The 19,467-nt window shown below is 33.5% G+C and overlaps 1 protein-coding gene across 1 annotated transcript in view; it reads left to right on the forward strand.

Annotated features, from left to right (window-relative positions):
• The first annotated feature begins 528 nt into the window (after positions 1-528).
• Positions 529-19,467, forward strand: part of LOC134231196 (transient receptor potential cation channel subfamily M member 2-like) — a 53,847-nt gene continuing 34,908 nt past the window's right edge. Inside the window, exons 1-22 of the mRNA XM_062713115.1 lie at positions 529-638; positions 4,841-5,203; positions 5,432-5,617; positions 6,958-7,140; positions 7,531-7,752; positions 7,978-8,185; positions 8,812-9,010; positions 9,434-9,581; positions 10,001-10,094; positions 10,218-10,345; positions 10,767-10,958; positions 11,269-11,424; positions 11,693-11,871; positions 12,051-12,303; positions 12,630-12,748; positions 13,418-13,497; positions 15,559-15,656; positions 16,441-16,578; positions 16,799-16,942; positions 17,971-18,204; positions 18,643-18,817; positions 19,097-19,153. Coding sequence (XP_062569099.1) covers positions 585-638; positions 4,841-5,203; positions 5,432-5,617; positions 6,958-7,140; positions 7,531-7,752; positions 7,978-8,185; positions 8,812-9,010; positions 9,434-9,581; positions 10,001-10,094; positions 10,218-10,345; positions 10,767-10,958; positions 11,269-11,424; positions 11,693-11,871; positions 12,051-12,303; positions 12,630-12,748; positions 13,418-13,497; positions 15,559-15,656; positions 16,441-16,578; positions 16,799-16,942; positions 17,971-18,204; positions 18,643-18,817; positions 19,097-19,153 — 3,610 coding nt within the window. The 5' untranslated portion in view covers positions 529-584. The remainder of the gene's footprint in view (positions 639-4,840; positions 5,204-5,431; positions 5,618-6,957; positions 7,141-7,530; positions 7,753-7,977; positions 8,186-8,811; positions 9,011-9,433; positions 9,582-10,000; positions 10,095-10,217; positions 10,346-10,766; positions 10,959-11,268; positions 11,425-11,692; positions 11,872-12,050; positions 12,304-12,629; positions 12,749-13,417; positions 13,498-15,558; positions 15,657-16,440; positions 16,579-16,798; positions 16,943-17,970; positions 18,205-18,642; positions 18,818-19,096; positions 19,154-19,467) is intronic.

Genomic DNA, 19,467 nt, shown 5'->3' on the forward strand with positions numbered 1-19,467 from the left:
GTATGACGCATTTAAGAACCCCCTCTCTCGGGCCTAAATAATTTTTCGCATTTAGGAAAGGACTTTATGTTTTTTTTTTCTTGTCATTAAGATATTTCTGGGTTGGATTTTTTTTTTTACAAGAGTGACCCTCTTGGAAAAAATTTCCTATAAATTCGCTCCTTCTTTTAATTGACATAAATATCAATATAAAAATAAAATTTATTCAAATACGGTGGCAGTTGGCAGTAAGCAGCTGACAGTTGGCAGTAAGCAGTCAGCAGTTGGCAGTAAGCAGTTGGCTGTCGTATATGGCATTCCATATATATGGAATTCCTTTTTTCCAAATTAAAATGGCAGTTTCCAGTATGGTTGTCACTCATAATATTCAATCTAAGTTGACGAATAGATTAACAGTAATCTTATATATATTAAGTAAAAATTCTCTTTTGTTCAGAAAAAAGGTGGAGATTTGTTGCAGTAGGCACAACCCATAGCACGTAGAAATTATTTTGATCGGGATCGACATTCAATTTCCCGCAGTACTCTGATAATGAATTGATTTTCACAAAATCCAGCGACAATCGCAGATATCATGACCCTAAATGGATGACAAAAGCCCAGATTGGAAAGAAACTAATCAGACGAACAATATACAGGTATTATATCAAACATAACAGAGTCCAGGTTCACATATATTTAAGTGAGAATTGACGTTTTTCTGCACGTCTGCTCTGCATATTATGATGAGATTTGGATTAGGAATACACAATTTTTAATGTTTATCTTTTGATAATTTTGACACGTTTGACAATTAATGATAAATTGCAATACAAGAAAGAAGATATAGGGATACAGAAGGTTAAATACACACACAGAAAAATTAATTGCGTTTTGATGCTAGATCTGGTTTAAACTAGTCTCTGAAATTAACGGTGACGGGTGGGTTCGCCCTGATTATATGTTCGCGCCGAGTGGTTTCGCGGAGAGTGGTTTTGCCCCCTTTAAACTATAGGTAATAAATTTAATGTTCTTACAAACAGCGGTTATTAGATAATTAAATAACATTCAATGAATTACATGTAAGTTACACTACTAGCCGCGCTTCATAAAAAATCCTTCGTGACAAGTTATTCAGTCTGATTTACACACTAGCAAAATTCATTCCTGACGCATGGAAACACTTTTCTAAATATTTAGAGCGATCTCAATCGACTAACGTGTAAAAACAGAGGAAATTCGGAATGAAATCTGTACGTATACGCCAGGCAAATTTTTATGTGAAACATTCCCAGAATTCCTTTATTACCCAATGTATGGGCAGCGGAAAGGGCAAAAATTACCATAATGAGAAAACAAACAATTATTTTAATGTCAATGACCATAAGACTTAACAAATGATATACTATGCATAATCAACAGACCTATTTGCAGAACAAATATACATTAAAGCAAAACCAACGACCACGTACGTAACAAACATATATGAATGCAAAACCAACGATCATCTTTGCAGAACAAACGTACATAAAAAGAAGACAAACGAAAAAAAATTAACAAACGTGCACGCGGTAAATCTAGTCTTCCCCACATCCGGCTCCCGACGGTCCGGGATTTTTTTTATCCGATTTCTTTTTTGTCGGTGCACAGAAACTCTTCACACTCCTCAGGCACTTTTCTGGGTTCAAATAATATATTTTAATATATAAAAACTTTAACAAATTTGCGTATTTATTACTGAATCAGCAGTATCATCTGCCAAAAAGCGGTATATCTAGTACTTGGCTATAAATGCGAAAACCACTGAAAAAAAGGATACCTATGTTTTGGAGAATTGCAAAAAAACCAAACTGTGGTATATTTTTTAAAATAAATGATAACCCTCATTTATATGCCAGATAATCTGTATGCACAAAAATTCCCCACATATTTTTTTTTCGTATAGAACTCTTTGCCACATCATGTTTATGTTCCCAGGCTCTACAACATGGACGTGGTTCTACCTCGGATCCCCCTTTAAATTTTTCCTTTTTTTGGTTAATTTATCTTAAACATTTCAAATGAAAGAAAAGAATTTCCATAAAATAAAAAATACATATATCTCATTCTCCTGAAGGCCGTTTCGTCATTTTTTTTCCCGTTGTTGTTACCTAAATTGGTTTTCCCCAATTCTTTAAATATTACAAGAATCTATATCTTTTAATTACAGTGAAATCATATGACAGGCACACAGCAACATTTCCCAAAGAATTTACATGTATTTTAGGAAAAAAATGGTACTGAAAGAATTTGAACCTGACCCACCCCCCCTCCTCCCCCCACATAACTTACACACACGAAATAGGAATAGGGCTACATGTATATCATTTTAGTTTCATATCAGCTAGATTGAATTTTTTTCTCTGGTTGACCCCCTCCTTTCAAAAACGATACTACGTCAATGTATAACAAGCAATACTTTCATTTTCCATGGTTTTACCACAAGTACAATGTTAGATTTAAGCTATTTTCATGAAAATTTTGATAAAAATCTTTTTAGAAATCAAATCATTTTGATGATATGAGTTTTTCTCATTCTCCTGAAGGCCGTTTCGTCAGTTTTTTTTTTCCCTATGTCCTATATTGTTAGACATGCATAAATTGTGTTTTCCCCAGGTTAATGTTTTTGGAGCAGGTTCATTTTTTAAATATTACAAGTACATGTGTAACTATTATGATATCTTTTAATTACAGTGATATATCATATGACAGGCACACAGCAACATTTCCCAAATTGAAGAGTAAGGTCAAAAAGGGGTTATGTAGTGCATGTATTTTAGGAAAAAAATGGTACTGAAAGAATTTGAACCTGACCCACCCCCCCTCCTCCCCCCACACACACCCTCACTTACACACACGAAGTAGGATTTTCGAGTTAGGGCTACATGTATATCATTTTAGTTTCCTTTTTGTTTTAGCTTGTCAAGTTTTTAAAATCTTTTTTTCAGCTAGATTGAATTTTTTTCTCTGGTTGACCCCCTCCTTTCAAAAACGATACTACGTCAATGTATAACAAGCAATACTTTCATTTTCCATGGTTTTACCACAAGTACAATGTTAGATTTAAGCTATTTTCATGAAAATTTTGATAAAAATCTTTTTAGAAATCAAATCATTTTGATGATATGAATTTTTATAGAATTCAAATGTTCTTTTTTTTATTAACACCACCAATTTCTACTGAAATACTAATTCCATCTTTTTTAGAGGAAATATCTTCTCAATATCAATATTTTTAATACATGTCTAAAAATTTGAAGTTTTAAGTTTTAATAACTTTTAGATGAAATAAGATTTTTAATATATTTTTGTGTGAAATGCTATTGAAATATATAAGTCGTAATATTATACAGAATACATTAACTTCAAATCTGTGTCCGTTTTTGGTTTTCATATTTATAATGGAGTACTAAATTTAACGCTCTTTGGCAGGTGATACTGCTGACTCAGTAATAAAAGTTTTAACATATCATTGAATTCATTTAAAAAGAAAATGTGCCAATATATATTGATATTTACAAGTAAGATATATGTAGTCACCTAACATGCAAATGTTTGCCCTGCAACAAATTTTCGCGTTTCACGATTGTGAGGTCACAATTATAAAATAAATGTTTTACGGCGTGACCGCAGTTGTACCATCAAAAACACTTGAAAAATTGATCAGCCACTTCAAACATCAAGGTGCACGAGACATCTCGACTAGATGTGACATCACAAGACGTCACGGAGCTTGTCGGACCTTACGGAGAAAGCCGAGCGACTGGTTGAAACTTAATAAGCCTAGTGCAATTTTGGTCGAAAAACATTGTAGAGTTATTTTTTGTTTCTTTGAAAGATTTCTACAAAATGAAAGCCTTTTATGCTGTACGTTATTATTTATTCATTTATTTATTCACGCAAAGGACATTGGTATGGGCAGCGGAAAGGGCAAAAAAATGTTGGCCGTCAGTGTGCATTCAGGCGTGAAATGATTTCCTATTACTTAAAATACATTTTCCCACATTTCTGGGCATTTAGAAAACAAAGGAGAGAATGACCAATTTGGCACAAATTTCTTCTTTCTCAAGATCTGTGTTGAATGTTCTTGCATCTCAATGTTATTGTTATCGTATTCATCTGAATATTATAATGTGCCAAATTGGCCAATTTTGGAGATAATTAGAATTGACATCTGCATTTATGCATGAATCCTCAAACAGGGGTGATTTATATTTTTTTGAACACATCTGCAGTTTCTTTTTTTTTTCCTGCTAAACATTATATCACATAAAAGAACCAAATGATCACAGTTTATTTGATTAAATACATAATTACAGTGGAAATACATACGATTCGGAACGAAATTTTAAAATGTTATTTGTCTTGTTTAACTGGTGATTCAGATATCCAGATGCTTCACATATCCGGACAAATTGACTGGGAACCAAAGCGTCCGGATAAATGAGGGTCCACTGTACTTTTGTCAGTTTTGCATCGTAGTAAAAAACTTGTAGCCATAAGGCCAACATTTTTTTTATTAAATGATTTATGGGATTTTTTTTTAAGTTCAGTCGGGGGATAAATAAAATAAAAAAGAGATGGGAAAAAGTGTTCAATTTTTTTTATTTTCAATTAGTTAATAAAAATTGCCATACACAGTATGCAGTGTGAAGCTTAAAATATGATAAGCGCAACACAAAAATTAAAGTAGGCTATAAAACCTTATGAGAAATGGAGGAAATCTGAGGAATTTTTTTATCAAAATATTCAACACAAGTACATGACCACCACAACATGACAAAAAAGATTCAAAGAATTTTATCTTATATTTGTTTGCCAGGAAACAGAATTGGAGAATCTAGAGAAAGAGGACTTGAGCAGTACAGCTTCCAAAAATGAGGATGTTCTCAGTAATCGCAGCTCCCTTGGAGATCAAAGCAGTGAGCATTCGGTACATGACACCGTCAACTCAGTACTCTACATGCCCCCTGTGGGTCCTCAACAGTCAGACAGCTCTCCTCAGAGCCCTGGCCACTCACCAAGGCCTATCCTGACGTCCCAGCAGTCTATTGTCTCGGGAAGATTTACACGGACCTCCTACATCAGCGGGGACACGGTCAATCAGAGCAGCCCCTCTAGACTCAGTCCAGCACACCTTCATGCTCTGGAAACGGAGGAGGAGGAGGATATCATTGAAAATCATGTATGTATCCCTGTGTTTGAAATGAGTATTACACATTTACTGGTCTAATATTGCTTCTTGTCATGTTAAATGAAAAGAAAAATGGATAGACAATTTGTAGTTTTAAAAGATCATGCCTCACTTTGTATCTAGGTTCAACATTAATTATGTCTAATCTGTACGTAAAGCACCTGTAAATTTCAGATAATATCCATCCTTGTAAATTATTGATTTTTTTCTGTAATTCAGGAATATGCTAGTTCGGATACAACTGTTGATGATTCTACGGAGTATGTTGAGAGTGCACAGCAAACCGTCACCTCCTTTGGGGCAATCTCCACTGACACACAAGACAGTGCTCGATACGATGATGCCCCATTTCCATGTGGAAACATCCATTTCTGGAGCGAAGCTCACCAGCTTGAAGAACACACGGTATAAAACTTACATGTGTTCCAAAATTAAGTTGATAATGTAATGTGCTATCAATTTAAGTCTTTAAGATTATTCAAACCGTATTACACGGTCATTACCTCGACTTTTTCTGCAGTCTTACAATTATTTGTATTTAAGGGTGCATATCCCACAGCAAGAAATAACCGTATAACTGGTTTTTAATGCGGGTGCAAATTTTTGCGATTTGATCCTGAAATAGGTATATTTATTTTTTGCGATTTTAATTTTTGCGATATCACTTTGACAATAAAGTCTATTTTTATTGAATTTTATGACTAGACATTTAAACAATAAAGTCTATTTTTATTTTTTATGGAACAAACCAAAGCAATTTAAAATACAGGTGACTATATAACTAAGCAAATTTACTCCTGATCTCTCGAACTTCTATCTCTCGAAATTCTCGAACCAAAACCTGGGTCCCGTTACACACATTTCATTGAATTTTACTCTCTATCTCTCAAAGTTTTGATTGCGCTTGTATACACGCCAATCAAGCGTAAAATAGATGCAGTCTGAACTTACCTGGAAACAATGAAGGCCTTGGGCTGTTAATTTGGTGTTTACATAGATGACACTACACCTGTGGGTCGTCCGTGTGTTGTTATAATTATTGGGTTATTATTCACAGGGTAAATTAGAAATAAAGTCACAATTATTTTAAAATTGAAACTGAGACGATAATTCTTGAAATTAATTTATAGAAGTTCGTTTCAGTAAGTTCCCATAGACTATAAACTTTCGCAGTATGGGAAATATTACACAAGAAATTCTTTTCTCAAGGACAGAATACCGATTAAGAAAAATCTGGTAAGCACCGGTGAAGGACCCGATCAAGCAGCGGAATAGCGAAACTGACAATTGCTATTCAGGTTTCATATAAATAAATCATGAAATACAATGTAGGAACAAAAAAATATTAAATTTTTAGGAATTCGTTTTATTTATTCGAAAAACAATCATTGTTGTTGATATCAAGTAAATTACCTGTAAAATACGATTGAAAATGTGCAATGGCATTATTTATATACATGTATATACTTCCGGTATCTGTAAAAGTAGAACTTCGATGATCGCAACTGAAAATTCCGGATTTTATTTACGTATTTTTTGCAATTGAATTTTTTGCGATTAAGACTTGATAGCAGAATTTCGCAAAAAATAGCACCCCGTAGAAAAATCCAGTTATACGGTATTACTTTTAAAAGCATCTTCATGTTAATAAGGCTTAAACTGATAAAAGGTTAAACAAAATTAAGTTAACTTGTCATTATTTTTATCATAAGTACATAATTTATAAAGGATTTTCTACAATTTAGCCCAAGAAGCATTATGTGACAGTATCGGCTGACACTCCTAGTGAGGCGGTGGCTCACTTTATGGGGACATACTGGAAAATGAGGAGTCCCAAAATTGTCCTGTCTGTCATATCAGGAGTCAAACATTTCAGGCCATGGAAAAATGCCAGACTTAAGGAACAATTTCAAAAGGGGATAATCAAGGTAGTATTAATCTGAGGGTTATTTCATTTTAAGCTCTTTGAGATGAAAATGTGAATGAGCTTTTTAATCACATTTTGTACGGCATGATCCATCTGTCAAGCTGTCTCTATAAAAAAAAAGTTATAAAGAAGACACAAGCTTGCCTAAGAATCAAAAGAATTTTATCATTTTTGGGTCTTCTTCATAAACTTAGCTGACCTCAAAGGTTCTCAGGAAAAAAGTATTGCCCTATCTTCTGTAAATTACTTTGGTATGGATCAATTTTTTTTTAGGCTGCTGTCACACATTTCGAACGGATTAAAGTTGTTTTTAGGCAGCTTATATAATATTAAGTATGGATTTAACTTGTTGGTTAGGCAGCAAACATTTCGTGATTTATCCGATTTTTAGGCAGCAAACACTACAGAGATGTGGATCATAACAGACGGGGTGGACACTGCTGTGTCTAAGATGATAGGGGAGGCAATCAAGGAGGAACGGGCTCGCAGAGAGTGTAAACAGTTACAGCTTAGTCAACTGGCACACTTCAAGGTCCAGCAATTCCAGAAATTAACCGTCATAGGCATTGTTCCCAAGAATGTTATCACCTACTCACAAGAGTTCCAGGGAAATGTGAGTAGTGAACACACTCAGAAAATCTCGTAGTCAAAAAAGTAATGCAGAACAATCAAAATAGGCATTTTCAGTTCTAGTCACAACATATACAAAAAAAAAAGAGTTGTTTTAAATTATGTAAAGTAAGTTTGATATTCTACTTCTAGAATTTTAAAGATAATGATTTATGAACAATCTTTTGAAAATGGCTTTTCATAACATTATTATTTTTGTACCATCTAGAATAAGGAAATGGGCATTAATATTAAGAATGTGGGCATTCTGCCAAACAGTGACCTTTATGAACTGAATCCAGACCACACCCACTTTATCATCGTGGATGAGGAGGACACGGAACGGATGTTCTTTACAAATATCCGCTGTCAGCTGGAGCAGCAGTTCCAGTATCACGTGGGCAGACGGAGGCGGCTCAGGAGACTATTCAGCTACGGTAAGCTGGATCAGACATGTCATATAAACTCTATAGATTAAGCCATGTTATAGTAGCAGGTTAAGTAGTTCAATATAATGAGGAAAGCTAGAAATGAACACTATTTATCAACATTTATATTAATGAACACATATTGAGATAGGTTTAATTGAAACACACACATCTGTTTGCAGAAAAATCAACTTTAACAACAGACTGTTGATGATATCGGAATGGATTGATTGGTCTAAAAGTACAAAAAACTAAAACTGTTCTCGTAGATATACATGTACTTGTGATGTAAAAGTAACTATGCTATAAAAATTCAAAGGTCTGCTGTTCTTTTATTGAATAAAATCTACACATTTTTCTTTGGTCACAATGTCCGTGATCTTGTCATTTGTCATCTGTAAAACCTTTGTAAGACTCTTACAGGTGATGCCATCATCAGTACACAATCAGTTAAATAAAACTTGAAGTAAATGTATATTTTCTTGATTTATAACACAAGTCACAGGATGTGAAGGAACTTTGAATTAGATCTGTAAATTTTTAGGCCAATTTCTAGAAGGTCAATGTAAGGTCAAGATCATTGAAAGATTTCTAACAGAAGTTCAGTTATCATGTGAATTCCTTATGTTTTACAGGATCAGATGATCAGCATGAATTACCCGAGCCAGTCATAAAGAAGATGGTGCCTGTGGTAGGTTTGTTAGTACAGGGGTCACCAAGGGGAGTAGAACATGTGTTGACCTACTTAACTGACAGAATGCCTGTTGTCATCCTAAAGGGAAGTGGGGGAGTGGCTGATCTTCTGGCCTATGCCTTTGAGGAGCTCGTAGAAAGGTGAGGCAAACTGCCAAATATATTAATGCCACCCTCAACAAATATCAACAAGAATGAGTTAATATTTAGCTTTTGTGTGTTAAATATTTAAATAAAGTAGAGAATTGTTCAATACAGTCAAACCTCATTACCTTGAACTTAATGTGACTGAGGAAAGAAAACTTTGAGATATCTAAGGATGTGAGATATCCAGGGTAAAACATAAAAAGAATATGTTTTGGGACTATCATGCTCAAAATATTGGTTTTCTAGATACCTAAGTTCAACTGTATGTACATCTTAAAAGAATTTTACAAACTTGAAAGAAATAAATAAAATTGAAAGGGAAGCTAAAAAAAAAACCAAATGCGCAATATGCATTGAACATGAAAGAATTTGATTGAATCTGCAGATTGAAAGTTTTTGCTTAAAATTATTTTGAAGGACCGATCCTGACTTTGAAGAGCATTTCCTGAAGCCAGAATTAACAAGAATGATCGCTAAGATTTATCCTGAAGATTTTAAAGACAATGACATTGCTCGCACAGAGTTCAGGAACAAAATCTTACAGTGTTGCCATCTAGCAATAGAGGTAGAGTTTTACAGTTACTTTTTTCTGTTCAAAGTACATTGTAAGATGCAATACATGTATTTATGTAGGGTAATCACATGTTTCTATGTCCACCAAGAGCATTTTGAGTTTTTTGTGTCTTCTTTGTGTCTTCTTCCATCATTCTGTCAATCTGTGTTAAAATTATTTTAGAAAATTATTAGTACCGATAATCAGGGAACAAATGGTTGCTGAACCTTAGATCATTGTACATCTTGATATCCAGTACATCAACAACTTACATCCGAGTCTATTAGCAATCCTAAGTACATCAACTTTGATATGATTATATCTAGATACATGTATTATTTGATAGCCCAATTGTTGTTTAGATACTGAAGATTACCTTAGAAGATGGATTAGGTAAATTACATTGATGCAATTTTTTTTAAATATTTCAGGATGAACAGATATTTTTCACCATAGTGAACACACAAGGATGGGATGCAAATTTAAAAGACCTGGATAAATATCTCCTCAAGGCCTTGTTTAATTGTATATTATCTTTATTTCTCAGTATGAGATGTGTTTTGCTGAAATAATGTTCTTGAAGCATTGGATGGTTATGTGTTGTTTTTTTGTGTGAAGTTGGCTTAGATGCTACTTTTTCATGATTAGGTGAAAGGCAGACCAAAGTGAAATGGAGAGAGAAAGTATTCAAGGACTTACAGCTGATCCTGGATTGGAACCGCCCGGACATGGCTTTATCAATGATCTTCCATAGAGATGACTGGGGGAAGGTCAAGGTGGGTAGTATAATCTATTTTCTAAAAGTCACTCTTCACTTAATCTTTCAAACAATAGATTGATATTTCAAAAATAGTGGCATATGGTATACTTTTTTATGTCATCTGAAATGAAATTTCAGAGAGAGCTTTTCTGATCAAAGCTTGTCTATCAGTTAAAGGATGCTTGAGTTTCTGCCATGAATCCATTCCTATTGATATGTTATAAAAGGGAAATACTTAACATATTGAAGTTGGACGGCAATTTAATTTAGTTTCTTGCTCACCTCGACAAAGTTTTAGAAGGAAGTCCATTCACAAGGGAAGTAACCGTACAGTTCATCTGAAACAATCTATGATGTAGGTCAAAATAAGCTCTGTGATGACTAAACTTGCATAGCTGATGTATCTTGAATAATGTTTTATTTTTCTTATTTTACAGGTTGATAAAAAATTATTTGAGCAGGCTCTCCTGAAGTTAGACAGAGAAGAATTTGTAGAGATTTTTCTGGACCACGGCTTTCTCATTCACAAATACCTTAACCACAAGAAATACAAGCTTCTGTTTGAGAAGGCTGAAGACAGGGAATTTTTTGTCAGTGTTTGTCTGGAAAAGGTCCTGGGGCAGATTGTGGTAAAGACTTGGCTGCTTGAAATTTTAATTTTTTGAATCTACATGTACTTAAGTTGATATTTATCTACCTCACTTTAATGCATTAGCCTTTCTGATCACTCATTATTTGTCTGTCCATCTGTGCATCCAGTCCATCTCTTTCAAATTTTTCAACTTCTGTAACAAAACTCGCAAAGCATCCTTGACTCAAATAAGTATTTAAGCCCATGGATTTCATGTTTATTATTTTGTTTTCTTAATAATCATATTTAAAATCATGGATTTCACTAACTTTGTTTCTGATACAGCTGTAAATGCTTTGTAATTCCAGGATATGGATCAAGAATTGGATGCCAACTTCCTGGTGAATGACCTGAATCGACTTATATTTAAACTGCTAGGACTGGTAGATTTTGTTCAGCCCTATGAGATGTCCATGAACTCAGTGGGACTGTATGTACTAGACCCTGCAGTGGCTGAGAGGAAGGTATGATACCTCCTGTAGAGTAACATTCACATCCCACCATATTGTAAATGTATTGGATTATGCATTTTACGTTAGGAATACATGTGTATTTTACTCTTAGACATCCAGTTGACAAACCACATGCATGATTATAATGCTCTAAGCTAATTTAAAAAATATACATATAAACTCTTTTTGGAAAATAAAAAGATTAAGAATAAGGTGTCCATGGGTCTTTTGTTTGAATATATTGAAATGTTCATATTAAAAAATGAAAGGTGACTTTCAGGCATTAAACTGGTTGACAGTCTGGGCTGTACTAATGAATCGACGTAAGCTGGCCAAAGTACTGTGGAACCGCTGTGATGAACCAATAGCTTTGGCTCTGATTTGCAGTTATCTTTACAAAGAGCTAGCCAGAAATTGTACAGAACTTTATCTACGAACAGAGATGGAAAGGAACGCCAAGTAATTCTGACAATTGATCATTTTGTTTCCAAAACCATGAAAACATGGACAGATATCTAAGTTAATCTATATTTCTTTTATCTCAAGCTTAACAGTAACTTGGTAATGTGTAGCTTTTAAGCTACATGCAAATACTTAACAAGGCTTGATGTTCTTACATAAACGGTTTAAAACTTCAGACATTTTGGAGATAAAGCCCTGGGTGTTTTGGATATTGGGTACATGGACTCCAGTGAACAGACCTACAGTATGCTAAGTACTCCTCTCAAAGATTTCAACAACAAGACCTGCATTGAGATTGCCCATGATGCTGGATACATTGGTTTTATTGCACATCCTTGTTGTCAAAAGTGGTTGACTAGGAAGCTTTTTGGAGCTATTCAAGTCAAAGAACTGGATCTAGGCTTTATATCACTACCCAACTGGTTCAAGGTAAGTAGTTACTGCATAAATCTTACTGGGTATTTGATAATAAATATCAGTACTGTAATACTCTTTTAGTACAAACACGGATATTGTGAATTTATGGATATAGCGAAGATATCATGGATCCCCAGCTATATAAATTCAAGAATTCCATATATGGATATAACGAATTACAAATATTGCAAAGTAATTTGATAGGTCCCAGTGACTTCGTTTTAACCAAGTTTTACTGTACTTTAATGGCAGCAGTTTTCCGTTTGAGTACTTTTATGTACCTGATTGATTAAGGTGGCATGGATGATACTTCTAGTACATTTCTTTGTGCCAGTCAGGTTTCAGATGTTGCATTTTCAGTTAATAAATTCAATAAGGATGACCAGGTTAAAGTCTTAGTAGCAGATCTCATTCCAAAGAACTACATGTTTGTGCCCTTTCTAGACCATAGATTCATGTATGATGCATTTAAAGATACCAGCATAGTGAAAACTAGGCCTGACCTACATTTTTAGGAGCAGGCCTCATTTTAAAATAAATAAAACTTTTTTGGAATTTTTGCATTAAAAGCATTGCCTCCCAAGAACATACTTGTTCCCCTGGTCAGGTTATTTGGATTTGTCAGCTTCTGATGTAAATATTATAACATGTTAAATTCATGTCACAATAACTTTGCTTTTTAGCTCACCTCAACGAAGTTGTCCGCATCCCAGGTTAAGTTTTTTGGAGCAGTTTTCTTTTAAAGTACTTCTATGTCCTATATTGATTAGACATGCATGGAAGATGCTTCAAGTGTGTTTTATTGTACCAGTCAAAATTTCAGATGCTGCAATTTCAGCAAAGGAATGACCAGGTTAAGGTTTTTGGAGCAGGTTAACATTTTTGGTGCAGTTTTCAGTGTTGGTGTCATTTCCAAGGAACTATAAGCCCTATGTTGACCAAACTTACATGGATGATTCTCATTTCCAAGTAACTATGAGCACTATAATGACCAAACTTGCATGGATGATACATCTAAGGACGCATACTACCAGGCTTGCTTCGGATGCTGAATCTGACCTACATTTTCTTGAACAGGTTAAAGTGTTTTCAAGATACTATAGCACTATAATGACCAACCTTGCAGGTTTTACATCTGGATTGGGTTTGTTCCTAAGGCAATAAGATGGAAAAAGAAAAGAGGCATTACATTCAAAGGGGATACAGGTAAGTTAACAGAAGTGTTTTTGTCATCTTTTGTATGATGTAGGCCACTGGAGTCAGTTATTGACGTGTTACTGTGTATTTTTATCCATTTGGAACCATTGTGTCAATTCAGGTGTTAACATGCGCTAAATTAATTAATTAATTTAAACAATTGATAAACAACAATTAAACAATCTTAATTCTTACCAATATTGGATCTCTTCAACTGGACAAGTTATCAGCTGAAAAATATCAACATTACTTTTGTCTTTGTCGACTTTATTGCCCTTTGACAAAGTGGTGCTAAATTAATTAATTTATTTAAACAATTGATACTTAAACAATCTTAATTCTTACCAATAGGTTCTCTAGTTTTAGAGTAGGAAAAGATAATAAACATAAGCTATTAGAGGAAAAAACATCATCTATATAAATGAGCCTTTTGTTGTTGGGTAATTGATTATTTCAATAAAATTTGATAAACAGGTAGTATGGATAGACCTCGTCAAGGTAATTGATTCTATTTGATTGATGAATTGAATTAACTATCACTTTTCAGATTTTGATAAATTCTGATGTGCATACTAAAATAAGTGTAATCTGTAGAAATGGTTCAAGACACTATTTGTCTTCCAAGTTCAGACTGATTTATGTAAAATGTGTAACTTACTACTTCAAAATTGAGTTATATCAAAATCATTTGAAAGCTTAATTAACAAATCAATCATTATGGCTTTTTTCTAGCAAAAGCAGGTTAATCAACGCAAATCATACATCTTGAAACTAAACTGTATCGTTTAATAAACTAATGAGTGGTATTCGGATCTGGCAGTGACTTGACCCAAATTTTTTACAATTTTTACACAAATGTTTTAAAAAAATAATATTGCATTGATGTGTATTCATCAATTCATATAAACATTCCAAGTATACTTAAATATCTTCAAATTAGGGTACACATTTTAGCTCACCTGAGCCAGAGGCTCAAGTAAGCTTTTTTTCCCACCACATCTTATATCTGGCATCTGTTCATCTATGTCTGTTAACTTTTCACATTTTTGATTGTCTCAAAAATGTCTCAAAAATGACTTGACCAATATCAACCAAACTTACCATAAAGTATTCATAAGTAAGTGAGATTCCAGTTTGTTTAAATGAAGGATCACACATTAGTAAAAGAAAATTACGAAATACAATGCAGTGAAAAATAACACTTTAAAAAAAATCTTCTCAAAAACCACTAGATCAGAAACTATAAAACATTTAGAAGTATCCTCAGGCAATGTATGTTCAAACCTTGATCCTGGATGTAGGGAGGGGCCACAATGGATGATGATAGTTTTGGATAAGAATCAGTAGGTTAAATCTTTATAATAAAAATCTTCTTGAGAATAGCAATGCCATATTTAATCATATTTATGTGGAAGCAACTTGAAATTCAAATTTGTTCAATTTATGAACTCCCTTGGATTAAGATGGGACTGGCCTAGACCACAAGATGTGATGGATATATATGGAACATATATAAAATTATTCTTCTCAGGAATGGGAATATTAAATTTCCTGGAAAGGGCTATAATTCCACAGCATTTCTGTAATCCTGCAAAACTCTTAAACAGACATATGCCATGTTAATTTTTATATCACCAATATCAACACTAGGTTATACCCCTTGCATTTGTTACACCTGACTGCTTTATTGTCACAGGTATTGGCGTGAAATGGCAACACATGTTTGTGCTGGTTATCTTGGATTACCATTTTTACATTTTACTTATGTGTATTTGTGTTTGGAATATGCTATAGTGACCTGTGCAAGTGTTGTAAGTTCTCTCCAGGTGTGGAAGAACTTTACAGTTATTTTTTCTCTACTGAATGTTGTACGTACAATAGCTTTGTAGCATACACGTCCATCTATACAGATGACAACTGATTACACTGATTACATTGAACTGTGAGTCACTAAGTGAAAGTTTTATATGGGGACCCTTAGAAATAAGGTCTGAATAAACAAATACGGCAGACAAATTGCATTGATGAATCATGTTCAGCTTTTAACATTTGATCCTTCTTTACTTGAAGATTCCAAAATTCTGGATGATGCTGAATCAGAATCTGAGGATGAGGATGATGAAAATTTACCAACATCTAAATCTCTACTACAGAATGAACTGGAAACGGTAAAATTTCTTATTTACATCTATCGAAATATATTAGACACAATGTGCTGGGGTTTTTTTTGTTGTTTTTTTTTTTTTGTTTACTTGGTTATCTTCAATATAGATTTACTTGGTTATCTTCAATATACAAGCTGTTGTTTACATGGACTTGAGCTATTTGCTATCATTGCTCAAATAACTGAAACACTAATTGACCACACTAGCTTGTGTTTTAGTTTGTTGCATTTCTAATTTGACAGACTTTTCTTGATCACAGTTTTCTTGAATATAGTTTTAATGCTTTTAGCTCTACTGACCAGAGTCAAAAAGAGCTTGTGTGATAGTAAGGTGTCGTTGTCCATCCGTCTGTTTGTAAACAATTTTTCTTAAAATGCTACTTCTCAAATAGTTTTGATCTGATTTCAGTATAGCTTTGCATGCAGCAAGTCTACACTAAGATACATAATTCTTTTATAAGTTTTTGATTTTGATGAATGGTGTTGTCATGATTACTTAAATTAGAAATTTCCATGCCATGAATACTAAAAAAAAAAAAGATAATATTTTGAAATTGTTTCAAAATATTACTGCTACACAAGTTAGAGGTGGTGTCTATTGTACTCTGATGTTACTAAATTTACAAATCTTGATAAATTTTCCTGTGACTTCATGTGATTTTCTTTAATGATTATCAGAGAGTACATGTATGTCCAAATATGTGTTTGTCATGCATATACATATATGTATATGTTTAATTATTAGCATATGAATGTAGAATTATCAGATTATTTTTTTTTTGTTTTAGTTTAAAAAGAGAAAAAAACTAACAGTCAAAAGAAGAATACAGCATGCTTTTCAGAAGCAGGTAGAGAAAGATTTACCTCTGTGGAAGAAAATCTACCTGTTATGGAGTGCTCCCATTACCACATTTTGGGTGACACAGGTAAATTCTCTACTTCTGGTATATATGACACGTGTAAAAAAAGATATTACCTGGTCCCGAGACCATAAACTGAGAATAGACTTAAGTCAAAATTTCAAATCAGTGTAACTTTCAAAATAAATTTGAAAATGAAACAAAATTTTCAAGTTATGTTTGTATTAAAATATTTAGTACTAAACTCTTTTATGTTTTTGTAACTAGTTTTCACTTCTCTCTTTAGACGATGTACTTTGCGTTCCTGGGTCTGTTTTGTGTGGCTGTGTTGTGGCCAACCTGTGGGAACTTTTACCTGGACTTGACATTGTGGTTGTGGACATCTATTATACTGATAGACCTAGTTCAGCGCACTTACAGAAAACATGTAGTATGTAAAAAAACAAACAAACAAAAAACAAAAAAAAAAACAAAAAAATACTACTGAGAGAAAGTGGCTTTAACATGGTTTCACCTTTCAGTTAATTTCTCGAGATTAAAAAAATACCACGTTGGGGGCAAGGTATGTTGGAATCCCAAGAAAATCTTGCTGAACTCAATTTTGAATTTGATTGTTATAAAGAGTCATGTAATGTCCATATTATATCTTGCACACTTGAAGGCCTAGAACCCATATCACCAGGTCGGTCAATGAATTGTGGGGTACAGTTTCACTCTACAAATGTAGGTCACATCATCTCTTTTTGGAATATTGTCATATTGCTTTCAAATATCTTTCTCAGTGTGTAGAGAGGCCTAGGACACAAACCTGGGCAGTTGATGTGTCTTGGTAAATTCTCATTTGATGAAAGGGTAGCCTAAAACTATGATCAGTTAATGCATCTTTGGGTGGGGGTGTGTTGTGATCCAAGTGTAAAAAGAAGGTCACAATGACCTCATTTTCAAATATAATCATGTTGTATCTAAATAATGCACTCTGACCTAGGGCCTTAATCCTGGGTATTGCATATTGAAGAGGGACTAAGGGGTTTGAAAATGTAGCCTTTGCAAACTCATTTTGATATTTTATGGCTATATGTGATCAAACTGTGTAGGGAACATATCTTTCACACTGCAAGGCCTAGAACTTTCAAAGTCATGAGATGCATCTTAAAAAGGAGGGGAAATGATGTATGACCAAGGAGAATGTTAACTGTGCCCTCATTTTGAAATTTCAAAACTATGCAAAGTCAAATCATATCTTGCATATTGCACACCTAAAGTCATCAAATAGTGTTATTTGATGTGTTTTTTGGGCAAGGTATTGTAGGTCACATTAACCCCTTAGTTCTAGACAGCATATTGTGTACTCTGGTGATGGACCGTACTGTAATGTCATATTGCAAATTTTTTTTTCTTTCAAGGCACATGTGAATATTTTTAGATTATGGCCCTAATATTTTATTGTTCATTTTGTAGCAACACAAGGCAGTGCCTCTGCTGAAACCTTGCTGTGAGATATTTCTCATTATGGTATTCCTGGTCCTGTACCTGGTTCTGAGAATTATACCCCACTGGTTTAACTACACCGATATCATCACCAGCAAAGTTGTCATGAGTGTCGCGCTTATCTTCTTCTTCTATCGATTGCTGGGAATATACCTCCCCATATCTACAACGCTTGGACCCATGCTCGTCAGGATGAACCGAATGGTATTTAAGGACATTGTATTTAATACATTGAAGTGATATGGGCTGAAATTACTTTATTTTGGACAATGTGATTTAATCAAACTGTGAACAAATTTTTTTTCTTATTAAGAAAATTCTTATTAGATTTAATGTATAAAATGCATAGCATGAGCACAATCTGTAGTTTCTAGGAAAACTAAATACAGTAAAAAATTAAAACTAGAATGAATTTACTGTTTTCATACATCATTTACATATATTAATGAAGTTTAGATTTGATACACCTTGAAAGAATTGCCTTTTTGTACAAATGAAATACAACAGTAATTATGTTTCAGATCAAGTATGAATTCACTGTTTTCATACATCATTTACATATATTAATGAAGTTCAAATTTCATACACATTGTAAGCATTGTCTTTTTGTACAAATGAAAAACAGCAATGATAATGTTTCAGATCAAGTATGATTTTGTGGACTTTATTCGGATGTTCCTGGTCTTTATGATCTCGGGGGGAGTCACTATACAGGCTATACTGTACCCCAATTATCCACTGGGGGTAGATCTGATCAAGAGAGTCCTAACACGCCCACTCTTTGCCATGTTCCTCACACAGATTGCAGATCTAGATGGTAATTATTTAAGTCTAGAATTTGATCATCTATGAATAGTTTAAGATATTTATTTTATATTTTAATTATTTTTCTGCTGAGATAACTTGCATTTAACTTTTCAATTTTGGCTCTTCATGCAGTGTGAAGTATTTATAATACAGAACAAATTATTTTTACAGAGTTCTGTAATTATGGCTGACAACTCAGCATAACACATCTTTGGAGTGATTTACTTTGGGTGAATGAAATTTGCAGAAAAACTTACTTGCATAAATATATATTTTTCTTTTTTTGTAGGAGATGCAAGCTGTTCACATCATTATAAAAATGTGACAGAAGGTTTCTGTACAGCAGGTAATTTACAGTTTTTGAGTTCTATGCATATTAAAAGTTACCCATATCGAAAATAAATATAAAAATAATAGATTAAAATAATACAAAAATAATACAAAAAAAGTATATTTTTAATGACCAAATTTGGAACCCTTTTTATCTTGGTTCCAAATTAGGTCAAAAATAATACACTTTCTTAGAAATGAAACACAAAAAAATATATTTTTAATATACTTTATTTCTCAGTAAAAATACAAAAATAATACACTTGATGTATTTTTTCTGTACTCTTGTATTTTTTCTGTATTAAATCCTTTATCCAAAGTACAAAAATA

Source organism: Saccostrea cucullata, unplaced genomic scaffold (assembly GCF_032062105.1).
Source record: "Saccostrea cucullata isolate Sc308-1 unplaced genomic scaffold, CSIRO_AGI_Scuc_v1 ctg1020, whole genome shotgun sequence".
NCBI classification, from domain to species: domain Eukaryota; kingdom Metazoa; phylum Mollusca; class Bivalvia; order Ostreida; family Ostreidae; genus Saccostrea; species Saccostrea cuccullata.